This window comes from Trematomus bernacchii, unplaced genomic scaffold (assembly GCF_902827165.1).
Source record: "Trematomus bernacchii unplaced genomic scaffold, fTreBer1.1, whole genome shotgun sequence".
NCBI classification, from domain to species: Eukaryota; Metazoa; Chordata; class Actinopteri; order Perciformes; family Nototheniidae; genus Trematomus; species Trematomus bernacchii.
Genome location: NW_022987582.1, coordinates 5,044,080 through 5,059,123, shown reverse-complemented (window position 1 = coordinate 5,059,123; position 15,044 = coordinate 5,044,080). Strand labels below are relative to the sequence as shown.

Sequence of the window (15,044 nt, the reverse complement as noted above, 5' to 3'; positions counted from 1 at the left end):
GTCCCTGGTCAGTGTTATGGGGGCACTGGCCCCTGTTGCCCCCCCCCCCCCCCCCCTAGAACCACCCCTGGAATCAGCAATATTTCAACAGAGAACAAGTTTAAATATGTGGGCATTAACGAAAACTTAAAATTGTTGACATTTGCCGTACTGGTGTCATCTATGGATAGGATGGTTGATTAAGAACTAACACGCTACTAGTATGCATTTCAGAAGAAAGTGAATATCAAATGCTATCTATGGGCTTCACGTATAGACTTACTAATGCTCCAAGCCGGACCTCTTATATTTTTTATATTTGCTATATTCTCTTATACCTGTGTTAGAGACAAGGAAGCAAGTTTGCCATTTTAAAATAATCACAATTGACTTCAATGTTGATGCAACAGGATAGAGGAATCATTTATTCAGAATTCTTAAAATTGTATTAATAAAGTCCTGCATGAACACTTTCCAGCACAGCAAATGTTTCTGCCCGTGATGTACAATATAGTCTTAATAGGGCTGAGGGATCTGTTAATGCTTTCCTTTGAATAAGTGTTTATTCAAACATGGACTGTTACGCTGTGGCTCCCTTTTAATTGCATAGAGTCCATTCTGTGGTGGAGAGCTGCAGTACGAGGCAGTTAGCGATCATAGAGCTCCTTCATCTCCTTCAGGACCTTGATACTCTCGCTGTATCTCAACTGGTTCTTGTTAGAGCATTCCTTCCATCTGTAATAAAAAAAAAAGAAATGTGTCAGCTCATCTCACAAACACGTGACGGTTCCAGTTGTTTGAACATCTGGTTTACTCACACACTTGCCTAAAGTGTGCAGCATGACCGAATCGATACCGGCAACAATTCAAATATGTTTCATGTTTACCGAGAGAAACACACAAAAACACCCATGGGTGTAGAACTAAAGTTTTACAATTAGACGGAAAGATTAAATTACTAAATCAAACACAAAAAACGTTTATGCAATTATCCAATTTTAGTTTAGCAAGGATTCTGAAATATCTTCTGTAGAGACATTCAACAACCATCATCCATTTAACGATCATATAGAATTATGCTTGAGGTGCTCACTGAAATTGTATTTTCCAGAAGGGACTGGGAGCAGAGCACAACACTCCTGTGTGAAAAAAATAAATAAGAGTTTTATATTTGTTAGCCACAAGGGAGCGGCCTTACGCAGGTCAGAAATGCAGAGTGGTAGTGGTTTGTAAGAGCACATTATAAATGCAATGTTCCGTTAACGTTTTGTCATATAAAAGATTTGCAATTGTAAAATAGTTTTAACCATTTAGAGTCAAAACATTCTTAAAGTATTTTTTAAACTATATACAGATGTGTACAATTTTCAGATGCTTCATTTTAAACAATTCCTTGTCAACAAAAAATCCATTGTTTGTTGTCATCCAATATAGCCTCACCTCGTCCTCCACCATGCTGTGGGGGGGGCTCGGGGAAGCAGGCGGCACTCGAACAGAAGGGTTGTTTCTCATCCAAGCATATTAATAATGTAAGCATCTAACAAGGGGAGAAAGACAGACAATAGAAAGAAAAAAGGTAAGGAGTTGTGCAATAAAGTGGTAGGGAGACCACAAAGTAATTCAGGGATAGAAACGACACATTTTATGATTTCTTATATTTTCACAACATTTACTTTGTTTGTGTTGATTGCTTTCTGGTATGCCCTCATCCATCTATTTTCGCTTCTTCCAGGTGGCCATATTTGGTAAGGACAGCGACACCAACAAAGCAATAGCTTCAGAATCAGTGATGCTCAATGAATATATGACTTACAGAGATGTATTTCACTTTAATGTCCTTTAGCCTGTTAAGCCCGAGAGACCCCGGTACCGGGGCACTGCCGCAACATCTTGCAGGAAACAGTGTCTGAGGGCATGTTCATTTAATAAACTATGAATGTTTTATATCCATGTAACGGGAAGAAACTCATCTCACTGATCATTTTTATTTATTTTTCAAAAGAAAACCCACAATGCTAACACTGAACCTCTGAATTAGCAACGAGCGAAAAATGCTAACAATTTACTGCACCAAAAATCACTCACAAAACCTTATTATTTATCTCTTCTCCGCATCCATGACATCGATGACGTTATAAGCAAAAACGGACATCAAAACAGGTGACGCTAGGTAGCTAAAAATGCTAACATTTTTACCTTGGCTCTGTAGTCTCTCCAAAGTGGTCCTCAATGGCATTAAAACGATAAAAACGCTGCTGAAGTTAATCCATAGGTTAATCCAATGTGTCTGTGTCCCTTTGAAATGATTTCTGATAATCCATAAGCAATAAAACTGCTTTTCCGTTTCCAGATGTCAGAGCTAGAGACAGGTTCACTCTGATGCAAAACTGCATGCGCGAAGCCCCCACCTTTTCTTATCACAATGAGTGTGTGTGGGGGACTCCTCCTTCGTTTCTATTGGCTCTAACGGTCAGAAAGAGTGTCAACCATCAAAATCGAGCAAGGGGGGCCAGAGATATGGAAAATCCACCCAAATGACCCCAGAAGTGGTTTCTTTTTAATAAATCTCTCTAAAAAGGTCAAATGTCACTTGTTTTGCATCAATCTTGATACAGGGTACTTATTATATGTTGTACTTTGGATTCCTAAAGCTTTTAGTCTACCTTACCATCATCCAAGGGTAGTTTTCACTATAAGTAAAAAATAATTATGGACGGACACTATCATTTACAGTTTTTTACTATGTAAAATCTGAATTTTCTTTAAAATAAAAAACATCTATATTGATTCTGACTTTTCTACATCCAACTCACAGGTTTATCATTACTTTGAGAAAAAATATTATTAATTTAACCCTTTTAGAAGTGAAGATATGGTCATTTGTTCTGGGAATGTCATTTTCGAGCCTGAGACCTGAAAAACAGGCTCAGGGCTTAACAGGTTAGATGCTAAGCGCCTGATCGGTCGTAAGTTTGACGATCCTGTAGTGCAGTCAGATATGAAGTCCTGGCCCTTCAAGGTTGTGAATGACGCAACCAAGCCCAAGATGGAGGTTGAATACAAGGGGGAGATCAAGAGCTTCTTCCCTGAGGAGGTTTCCTCGATGGTCCTCACCAAGATGAGGGAGATCTCTGAGGCTTATCTCGGCAAGGTAAATGACAATAAGTGTATGACCCTCTTCTCAAAATGACCGATTCTCCAGTGTATGGAGATAAAAGGTGACATTCTTCAACCGTCAGGAAACATTTTTAATAATAACATTTGTTCCCATAACCTCAGAATCAAAGCAATTCCCTCTGAATTACAAGACATTGTGAGAAAAAGTATTTTTAAGTGTCTTAAAAATAGACAGAATTGTAAAAAGTACACTAGTTTAAACACACATACGCTTTTTGTTAACTTAATGTTCTCCTGTCTTTACAGGCCGTGAATAATGCAGTTATCACAGTTCCTGCTTACTTCAATGAATCCCGGCGTCAAGCCACCAAAGATGCTGGGACCATTGCTGGCCTGAATGTGCTGCGCATCATCAATGAACCCACTGCTGCAGCCATTGCTTATGGCCTGGACAAAAAGGTAACTAAATAATAAAATGTGGACCTTAATCTCTTTCATGGAATACCTTTAATAATATTTGCCATTTATTTCAGGTTGGCGGTGAACGTAATGTCCTTATCTTTGACCTTGGAGGTGGTACTTTTGATGTGTCAATCCTGACACATGAGGATGGCATCTTTGAGGTCAAGTCCACAGCCGGTAACACTCACTTGGGTGGTGAGGACTTTGACAACCGCATGGTTAACCACTTACATGATAATAATGATATGAGGCTGTGGCTTATGGTGCATGTGGGTATCTCTACAGCATTTACATTTATAAACATTGTCCAGTCATATTTCTATTTTAGTATAACATGTTGTTCAAACATGATTACATGGTTTGTATTCATTTGTTCCTGTCATTTGGAAACAGCTGTGCAAGCAGCCATTTTGGCTGGTGATAAGTCTGAGAATGTACAGGACCTGCTCCTGCTGGATGTCACACCCCTGTCCCTGGGAATTGAGACCGCTGGAGGAGTAATGACTGTCCTTATCAAAAGGAACACCACTATCCCCACCAAGCAAACCCAGACCTTTACCACCTATTCAGACAATCAGCCTGGTGTACTTATTCAGAAAGACAGACATTGCAGTTATGGTCTAAACAAATACCAGTTCCCCATCCATTGTCCCAGTTTATTACATTACTCTTGAAAGTGTTCTCTGACAGAATCTAAATGTTTCAGGTTTTTGAAGGTGAGAGAGCCATGACCAAGGACAATAACATCTTGGGCAAGTTTGAGCTGACCGGTATTCCACCTTCTCCCAGAGGAGTCCCTCAGATTGAAGTGACCTTTGACATTGATGCCAATGGCATTCTAAATGTGTCTGCGGTGGACAAAAGCACTGGAAAAGAGAACAGGATCACCATCACCAATGACAAAGGTAGGTAACCATATTAAACACTGATAAAGCACAAAAGCTGAAGGAATAATGCGCTTGAACATGGAGAATAAAAAACTATTCCATGCAAGGTAAATAGCTTTGTAATGTATTCCTCCATAGGGCGGTTGAGCAAGTAGGACATTGAGCAGATGGTGCAGGAGGCTGAGCAGTTCAAGGCTGAGGACGAGATACAGAGAGAAAAGGTCACAGCCAAGAACTCACTCGAGTCTCTGGCCTTCAACATGAAGAGCACCGTGGAGGACGAGAAGCTCCAAGACAAGATCAGCCCTGAGGACAAAAAGACCATCGTAGGAAAGTGCAACGAAGTCATTGCCTGGCTCGACAGAAATCAGGTATATACTGTTGACTGAACCATGATTCACAAGTTCCTCTTTGGCTGGCATTGTGAAAGCAGTGTTCGTGCACTTTGTGAAGCAATCACTTCCCTTCCAGATAATGTTCATGCAGACAACCATGTACAAACCTAAAAAGTAATATCTGACAACAAATGTTTTGTTCCCTCTGTTACATAGACGGCAGAGAAGGATGAGTACGATCATCAGCAGAAGGAACTAGAAAAGGTGTGCAACCCCATCATCTCCAAGCTATACCAGGATGGGATGCCAGGTGGGATGCCAGGAGGGATGCCAGGTGGGATGCCAGGAGGGATGCCAGGTGGGATGCCTGGAGGAATGCCAGGAGGAATGCCTGGAGGTTTCCCTGGTGGAGCTGGAGGCGGCTCCTCCTCTGGCCCTACCATCGAGGAGGTCGACTAAAAACAAGGCAGACAGTGTCTTCATCTCAGATCCCAACAAACGCTTATTGCCATTAAAGCTATATAGACAAAATACACATCTAATAAACTGAAGATCATGGGATTGTTTTGATTAACATTATGGATCAATGAAAATACTCAGTCACATAAGAAATAATCAAAGTCTGTTTGTTGTCTTCATTATCTCTCTCTCAAATTATGATTTACACGAGGTAGACAGAGACATGCCTTTTTATCATTGGTGTTTAAGCATTTAATCAATAAAGATCACCAATGGGATTCTGATTTGCATAATCTACTGTGTGGTTCTTTTTATTATTTACTATTTTAATCACATTACATATCTGAATAAACCATTTAAGAAGGAGAAGAAGAAGAAGAAGAAGAAGAAGAAGAAGAAGAAGAAGAAGAAGAAGAAGAAGAAGAAGAAGAAGAAGAAGAAGAAGAAGAAGAAGAAGAAGAAGAAGAAGAAGAAGAAGAAGAAGGAGAAGAAGAGGAAAAAGGAGAAGAAGGGAAAATAAGTTGTTCACTCTGCTTGCTACACATTACATGCATAACAGTTCTACATTATGCACATACTGTAGGTAAAATGCACATATGAACATATGCACAAGCACAAACATATCAATACATTATCAGAGAGGTGTCAGAGTGAAGTGGCTACCAGTGTTCTTTGCCTTGCTCTACCAATGAGGTAAACTGGCACCTCTCCAGCTACAGAAGATTAATTAGTGCATAAAATAGTTTTGCAAGGGAAGTCTCGAGATGCAGATGCTTAAGATAAAACTGGTTCCTGTTCACAGACCACTAAGGTTGTGATTAATATCTTTTTTCCTGTGAGTTAACATATTTTACAGGAAATAACAACTTTGTAAGATCCGATAAGAAAGGTGTTGCTGTAATACAAAGGGCATGTGTTGCTTCTAACCAATGAAATGATTTAACAACAATGTGTTTGCAAAGCCATGACCTTTGTGCACAAGAACAGGCCAAACAGGAACATAGGAATAAGTATATGATCAGGTGTTCTCTTCCCATACTTATCACCGAAGCCGTGTGTCTGTGTGTGTGTGTGGGGGTGTGTGTGTGTGTAACTACAGTATAGGTCTCAGGGTCATGCGTGGGGGATACAAACATATAAAAGGCAGCGTTCCCCAGATCTGACATTCAGGAAAAGTGAGACGTGACCATGTTCTTCCTTGTTAGTTGTTTTGCTCTTGTGGTCTCTGCACTGGGTAAGTGTCTGGCGGTTTACCAGCAGATGCATTATCTGTAGAAAACCTTTCTGTGACTGTGTGCTAGAACACTTATTGGTATATACATTTACAACATTGGAACAAGCATTTCCATTTTTGATTAGAGCTGTGTATTCGCAAGAATCTGGCATTACATATCAAGATATAATTGTGATTGAATATACTGCGATGCTGTAATAGCAGCCACATTGTAATTTTCTAAAGTCTTATTTTAGGGAAACAGTCATACTAAACACATCACTATATGCATACAATCGTTTAAAAATAGTTACTACTACACAATCAGAACAGTGGGATCTGCATTTGCATTTATTGCAGTCTGTAAAATCATAGCACTACATTGAGAGGGTACATACTGAATCTATGCAGATAAAATAAAAATATTTACTGAGTTGTTTCGATGTAACTTATACATGTAAAGTTAATTTAAGCTATTTTTGTGAATTGATCACGAAATATACTATTGCATTACTAAGTGTATTCTTCTTGTACCCCTTTTTTCGTTTGTGTGATTTGGCCTCAGGGTGTGGAGTACCTTCTATCAGGCCCCAAGTGAGAGGTAATGACAAGATTGTAAATGGACAGAACGCTGTGTCTGGATCCTGGCCCTGGCAGGTCTCCCTTCAGGTAACCCGAGTAATAAAAAGTTAATCTGTAATTCAGAAAATTACAATATTGTTAATATGTATGTTATAACTGTAGGACGGTAGGGGATTCCACTTCTGTGGAGGATCTCTGATCAGCCAGAACTGGGTTGTCACTGCTGCTCACTGCCGCGTGTCGTAAGTCATGTCCCACATCTAAATGAGGAAAGTCCCAACATGTTTCTCTTTGTGATCACTCCTCTGTATGCTTTAATTTTTTCCAGCTCTAGGAACCACCGCGTGATTTTGGGAGAACATGATCGTCAGTCCAACGCTGAGCAAATTCAGGTCAAGACAATTTCCAGGGTAAGCAACAACAAAAGTTCTCTTTATTTCAAAAAAAATATAGTATCTCAGTGGATTTCCTGGAGAAATACTGGCATTCGTGGCTTATGATTTGTGCTCACCTCTCCATCCAGGCCATCACTCACCCCTACTACAACGCCCAGAACTTCAACAATGACATCACCCTTCTGAAGCTGTCCTCCCCAGTTCAGATGACATCCCGTGTGACTCCTGTGTGCCTGGCCTCCTCCAGCACCAGCATCCCCACTGGAACCTCATGTGTCACCACCGGGTGGGGCAAGACCGGCCAAACCTGTGAGTGAGCCCACCTTCACTCTTAGAAATGAAATATGGATGTTGTTTGCATTAATTGCTTTTTTTATATTGAAACTACTAAGTAAATGCACTTTTTACAATTAAATCAAGAGACTTTAATTGCATTTATGTAAAAGTTCAAAGTTTTGGGATTACATTACCATGTTGTGTTGTATTTAAATGGTAAAGTTATTTAAAACGCACTGATTGTCCCAAAGTGCTTGCCGTACTTTCTCAGCACATGCGCTGTAAGACCGGGGACATGTGTCATTTGAATCCTGTGACTGTGAGATGACAGAACCGCATTTTTTTCCCTTTCCTGTGCCATCCTGCGATGTTATGGTAAGTTTCTTAAATATTAACATATATTAAACACAAACGGTCCCTGAAATACAAAAGTTGATGTGTATTTTTGATTTCCCTGCTACCAACTGTATACTTTGATGATAGATTTGAAAAGCGGTGCAGCCTAGCTAACAGCTAGCTAACAGCTAGCTTAACGGTCACTTTTTAATTATGTTCCCTTGCACTTAAAAGTGTTAGAATATGTCACAAAAGAGGTGACATTTCAAGCTTTGTCTGTATAAGTCAATCGTTATGTATTTAATGATTTTAGCTTGATGTGGTTATAATAGTAATGTTAGCTCTTACCAAAAGTAAGTGGACACGTTTTTTCCCTCCTTTTTTTTTAAATGTGCTTGATTTAAAGATTTGAGAGCCTGGTTGCAAACATCTCCAGTGCCAAAAAGGTCATAGTCGGTTAAGGTCTTCTAAGTCTATTAAAAATAACTTCATCAAGTGTAACGCCCTGAGGGAGGTTTTTTTGTTCAATTGTAAAGCTTATTTGGAAGAAATAAAAATCCCATCTGTGCACTGTACTGTTGCGTCAGCCGGAGCCGTGCCTGGTCGTTACGTTAATTATGTCGGCCAGGAATATCAAAGTGTGAATTATTTAAAGCATGTACAGGAACACACTCAACAAGCACATCTTCCATTAAGACAGCTCTTAAATAGACACGTAATTCACCCGAAAACGTGTTTCTTTATAATAATCAGAGAGAGAGAGCAAGATTAAATAGTGGCAGGTACTTCAGCCGCAGATGCCACTATTTGCTGAGACAACTGCGGCTGCTGAAGGGGTGTTACTCTGGGTGCCGAGCCAAGCGAATGTGTGTGGCAGTTGCCACTTACCTGCCGTGGCAACTGCTTGTGTTTAAACAGTTATTTATCGTGGAAAAGTATTTCCATGTTCTGCTACTCTGTAATTCTACTCAATTACATTTCAGTGGGAAATATTGTACTTTTACAACACTACATTTATTTGACACTTGTAGTTACCTTTTTAGATAATGTTTATATTCATATACATGTACTACTAATTTACTCAGTTCTTTCCAAAATATGCTCTATATTAACAAATCACAACATTAAAAAAATCTTGTATATATGTAGATTTTTTATTATAAGAACATTCATTTTTATTCTATAATGATGCAACCCTTTTACAAAAGGCTTTCTGCACAAAGTACTTTTTCTTTTGATACTTTATTATATTTGGCTAATAACACTTTGGAACTTTACCTTAAGTATTATTTTGAACTTGGGACTATAGCAAGTAATGGAGTATTTATACTTTTACTTTAGTACAGGATCTGAGTACTTTTTCCACCACTGCTTAAGATCCAGTAATGGGTTGCTATATCCTGCACCTCACACCCTGAATTATGTTAATGGCTGCAATAATAGTTGTTATTTACAATACATTTGGATCATTAACACATTTCTCTTTTTCTCTAGGTTTTGAATGTGGAGATGCAAACAGTGTACTGAGACTCAATCTACAAGGTACCAATTACTGAAGCACTATAAATTAAAACACGGCCATTTTGGTCAGAGACACCCATATCCATGCACATACTATGAATGCCCATGCTCTTTCAAAACATGGAATGCTCTTAAAACACATTTAAGTAGATGTCATGTTGAATCTTTACCTGTATTAAGTGCAGAGCTATTTTAATAGATGCACATGTATAAGAAAAGAACCTCAGCTGAAATTCTTTGTTTGGTTTACACCAGTAGATGTCCTGTCCTTTCTGCTATGACACTTGATGGATATTATTAGCTTTAAACAAAACATTTGAACCTGTATCACAATGTGTTGCAGGTAAACGCAGAATTCACCCGCATCACCACCGTTCCGCTGCTGCCTACCTTCATGTCTCAACTGGATCGCCATTCGTCTCAGTTGATGAAGGTTTTCAAAAAGAAGGGGGGAACAGCAGGACGCAATTTGGGCCTGATCATGGCAGCCATGGACAAGGTATGTAGTTGTAATAAATTGTGTAGTTTGGGCACTGCAACACCATATTCTCTTTATCTCTCTCTCTTGTTGTCCCTCTCATATAAATATATTTTAACCTCTCTGACCCCCTTTCTTTGACTTGCCAAAAATCAGCACACAAGCATAATCAGTATTCTTGTGTGAAGATTTTGAAAATGTGTTTGTCCCTCAGGATCCCACAGTTGAAACACGACGGGACTGTGTCCTTAAAGCGCTCTGCGTCTACTTGAATGAAAGTTCCGAGAGCTTCATAAAGGAATATTTGGTAAGTTGAAACATAGCCAAACACAGATATATATATATATATATATATATATATATATATATATATATATATACACCTGAACATCAGCAGGAGAGGACTCTTTAAAGTAGAGACACTACATAGTGATATACACCTGAACATCAGCAGGAGAGGACTCTTTAAAGTAGAGACACTCTATACTAATTTGAACCTGAACATTTGCATAATATGTCCTCTTTAAATAAAAAATAATTGAATTTGTTTTTTATTCAAAGTATTTGCTGCTACTTTGGTTATATTGTTCATGTACATTTACAACTACATGTATTTATTTACAATGGATCCAATAAAAGGATTTGCTCATTTGTTTCATATTATAAAATGATGTGTGTCAGGGTTCTCATACTGATAATCATGAATACTATGTTCTAATCCCACTTTAAGATGTTGAACTTGCAACAACCCAAATGGAGCCAATGGTATTGGGACTCTATCTCGTGAAACACGAAGGAGCAGAACCCGGGGAACCACTTGCGGATGTTGGCGTCATCATCGAGGGTGTTGGAGTGCTGCGAGAGCTGAAATACTTGGCAAATGGATGGGCAGTATTGCTTGGACTGATTTACAGCCTCAATCTGAGCTACCCCAAGGACCTGAAACATACATTTGAATTCATTCAAAAAGTATTGATGGGGTTGGATGGCAACAGACTGTCAACCAAGGTGCAGGTTCTGAAAAACAGATTACAAGAGTAATCCCAAGGACAAAATACTGTGACAGAGATAACGTCCAGTTCATTTCCATCCACACACACACACACACCACACACAGAGAGACACACCACACACACACACACACACACACACACACCACAAACACAGAGACACACACCACACACAGAGAGACACAGACACTCACAATTGTATTTCTGCTTTTGAAAGTTCAAGACATATGTTCATGTGTATAACAGAGGCAAAGATCTACTGTAACACATTATGTGCTTGAGCAATATTATGTGATGCGTTTCATCTAAGTGTTTGGAAAGACATAAAAACACCATACTTCATAGTAAAGTTGCATTTTATAAAATGTTCAGATAATAAGTCATTATTGTAGCTTTTCAGCCCACATGTTAACTTCTTGAGTCACTCGTGTTTCTCATCACTGTCAAGTTCAGCAGCTGTCATGGGTTTTTTACGCAAAGAGCTTTAAAATTCTAATATGTGCACCTACCACAAATGGGCTGTTGGAGTTAAGTGTTTTTTTGTTGTTGAATTGTTGTGGCAATTCAGATGGTTGTTTGCAAAATGCAATGTTATAAGTGTAAAATGAACATTTAAAATAAAGTGAGCGGAATACAAATTACTGAGTTGGAGTCATTTGAATTACTTATATTGATAGAGCAATTTGGATTAAATGATGTTAAGTGCAAATAACACAATCCTACAACATAAATGGAACTCATTTGTGTTAAGTAATTACAACCTAACTGTGTTAGGTAAATCAGTGCAAACTTTAAGTAAATACAACATAATTGTGTTAAGTAAAAACAACAATTTAAGTAAATTCAACATAACTGTGTTAAGCAAATACAACATAACTGTATGATGTAGCATTTAATTAAGATGCTTTGGTAAGATTTACTTAAATGCAAGAAGTAAATATTAGTTTACTAGTCTGTTTCCTATTTACTTAGCCTTGTTACGTGCAGCCGGTTGACATAACTAGATTAAGTAAATCTAACATATCATTTCTTTGAGTGTTCTAAGTATTGCACAGGATGAACCATACCTCCTTGAGAACGACGTAAAACATTTTTTAGGGCAGCTAGCCTCATTACCTTTATTCTACTTCGTTCTCAGCAAGCCCCCGCTACCTCCAGCAGACTTCCCTGCCTATACTCAGCCCGGCTCAGTGCAAGCAGCACTGGGGTTCTAACAAGATCACTGATGCTATGATCTGTGCCGGTGCTTCTGGAGTCTCTTCCTGTCAGGTAACAACCATGCCTGAAATACAGATTTCTGGGGAAAATAGACAATTCTTAAAAACAACAATTGGTCAGATTTAAACCAATTGTAATATTGATATGTAATATGTTTCATACAAATGTGTTGATTTATCAATAGTTAAACATTAGTTAACAATTTACAGAAATGTGTGAATCATAATGTGTTGAAAAAAATGATTAAAGATAATGATGTTAATGAGTAAATAGAAGTAAATATTTGCACATAATATCCAATTTTCCAAATCCATTAATTGACGGTATTCACAGAATACATAAAAGCAGCATTTACTCTCTGATGTCATTTTTTAACTAATGTCCTGTCATGTTGATGTGAATGTTCATGTTTCCCTGTTTGCCATTTTTAAATAATGGCAGACCAGCCCTCATCCTGTGTGAAAACTGTACAGAGCAGAACAGAACGTCCTGTTAATGCACCACAGAGCTTGAACAGGAGCTTCATACAAGGTTTAATTCAAATGATGTGACCCCATGCATGTTTTTAAAAAGAAACAAATCTAATTTCAGGGTGACTCTGGTGGCCCCCTGGTCTGTCAGAACGGTGGAGTGTGGTCCCTTGTGGGTATTGTGTCCTGGGGCACCTCCAACTGCAACGTGCGCACCCCTGCAGTGTACGCCCGCGTGTCCTACCTGCGCAGCTGGATCGACCAGACTATCGCTTCCAACTAATGTGCAAATAACACACTCAGAACACTTGCTCCTCACTGTGATCAACAAGTAATTCTATACAGCATTATTATTAATAGCTGTATCATGAATGTTACTTTTCAATTGGCTTTGAATGATGCATTTGTGAAAACTCATTAATAAAATATAACTTGACTACAGTGTTGGTTTTCATGTTTTACAACAAATGTTAAGACATTACTAGAGGGATGCCCATTTAGCTCCAGCTATTTAAAGATCAATAATAATTCTATGAGAATAATAATTTTAGATTCAGATAACTGTTGATCATGCATTTTGTTTTAAGGAGTTCTTGTTATTTTGTCCACTCCCTGTACATGACTTAATGCCTTGTCACAAAGCCATGGCAGCAGCAGAAGTACTGTTTCATTGGCAGCTGCATGAACTGAGAAGGAGGAGTAATAGGGGAGAGAATAAGTAGAGTCAGAGCCAGATAAATATCAACTTACAAATAAAAGACAGACCTTCGTGGCATCAGAAAAATGGAGACTGGTAAGAAACTTTAAACAAAACAGTTATTGCAATGCTTTTAAATAGCACTAACAGAAAGGTCTAACATCGTTTTTGCCAGATTCATTTAAAATGTATGTGCAGAAACTTGAATTTGAGTTAATAAGTTATTTTCTAAACACAAGAGTGATTGGGTAAAATGAGTGGAAAAGTCAACATGCAATCTAATACAAAGTGTTCTGTGACTACTTAAACTAACTTAGATGTTGTATGTGGTCACACGAGAGCTAATGTCAGTAATTGCACTTATTTTTTGTTGTTCATTAGATTACACCAACTCCTCATTAGATGACACCAACTCCTCATTCGTTTACACCAACTCCACTGTACAAGAAGATGGTAATAGGGTTGTCAGGGCCCTACAAATAACTTCGCTGGTCATCTACTGCTTGATATTTGCATTTGGGACTATTGGCAACAGTCTAGTCATCTACGTGACAGGCTGCAGGATGAAGAGAACGGTCAACTCAGTTTGGTTTCTCAACTTGGCCCTGGCTGACTTCCTCTTTTCAACCTTTCTGATTTTCACAATCATTTCTACCTCTCAGGGAAACCGCTGGATGTTTGGACGAGTATTATGCAAGCTCAAAACCTTTGTGATTGTAGTCAACATGTTTGCCAGTATCTTTCTTCTGACAGCCATAAGTGTGGATCGTTGCTTCTCAATCTGGTTGGTGGTGTGGGCACAAAACAACCGTACTGTTGGCAAAACCCAGATCATATGCGTTATCATCTGGATTACTGCTGGGGTCTGCAGCGCTCCATATGCACATTTTCGAGAGGTTTGGCCTGATGAGGGGAAGATAATCTGTTATCCTAAACTCGTTACACAAAAACAAACATTGATTCTTGACATATTTCGATTTGTTATGGGCTTCCTGATCCCATTCCTGGTAATATGTGTCTCTTATGTGGCCATAGTTGTTCGGGCTGGGCGCCTGCAAAAGCCAAGAAAACAGAGATGTCGCCGGGTCATTTTCTCTGTTGTTCTTGCATTCTTCATCTGCTGGTTGCCCTTCCATGTTTTTATTTTTGTACAATCTTATCTCGGTAACATTCATCAGATTGTTGGTTCTCTGGTTTTGAGTCTGTGTTTTATGAACAGCTGCCTGAATCCCATTCTCTATGTTTTCATGTGTCATGAATTCCAGCAGAAGCTCAAGCGATCCGTGTGCTTTGCACTAGAAAGTGCCCTGGCTGAGGACCACTTATCATTTACGTCCTCTCGCTCCCTGACGTCCTACCTTTCACGGATTTCTCGTAAATCTGACTCTACTGCACCCGTGGAGATGAAAGGCCCAGCCACTTGCTCAACCACAGAACCAGTTTTTTTTTCATTGCACGGAGGGAGAGACACTGGGCACTGATGAAGATTAGTCAGAGTATATGAAACTTGTAATCAATTATCACAAAAGTAGAGTAGAAACTGAACATGGAGTGTCGATTGATTAGTCCATCTATGTGCAGAGAATGATTGATGATATTTTGTATATTT

The 15,044-nt window shown here is 38.9% G+C and overlaps 2 protein-coding genes and 1 pseudogene across 2 annotated transcripts; 2 read left to right on the top strand and 1 right to left on the bottom strand.

Annotated features, from left to right (window-relative positions):
* Positions 1–431: 431 nt before the first annotated feature.
* On the bottom strand, positions 432–1,500 carry LOC117480517 (protein lin-37 homolog; the record flags this gene model as incomplete). The annotated part of the gene is made up of 3 exons (XM_034127861.1): positions 432–714; positions 1,060–1,118; positions 1,420–1,500. Coding segments are annotated over 3 exons (228 nt in total), but the record flags the coding sequence as incomplete, so codon positions are not given.
* Positions 1,501–3,938: 2,438 nt separating this feature from the next.
* LOC117480328 lies at positions 3,939–5,459 on the top strand (annotated as a pseudogene).
* Positions 5,460–6,305: 846 nt separating this feature from the next.
* LOC117480316 (chymotrypsin-like protease CTRL-1) lies at positions 6,306–13,100 on the top strand. The gene is made up of 7 exons (XM_034127608.1): positions 6,306–6,473; positions 7,018–7,121; positions 7,197–7,276; positions 7,363–7,444; positions 7,558–7,738; positions 12,189–12,319; positions 12,860–13,100. The coding sequence occupies exons 1-7, from the start codon at positions 6,428–6,430 to the stop codon at positions 13,019–13,021; spliced, it is 786 nt and encodes a 261-aa protein (XP_033983499.1). The 5' UTR covers positions 6,306–6,427; the 3' UTR covers positions 13,022–13,100.
* Positions 13,101–15,044: the final 1,944 nt, after the last annotated feature.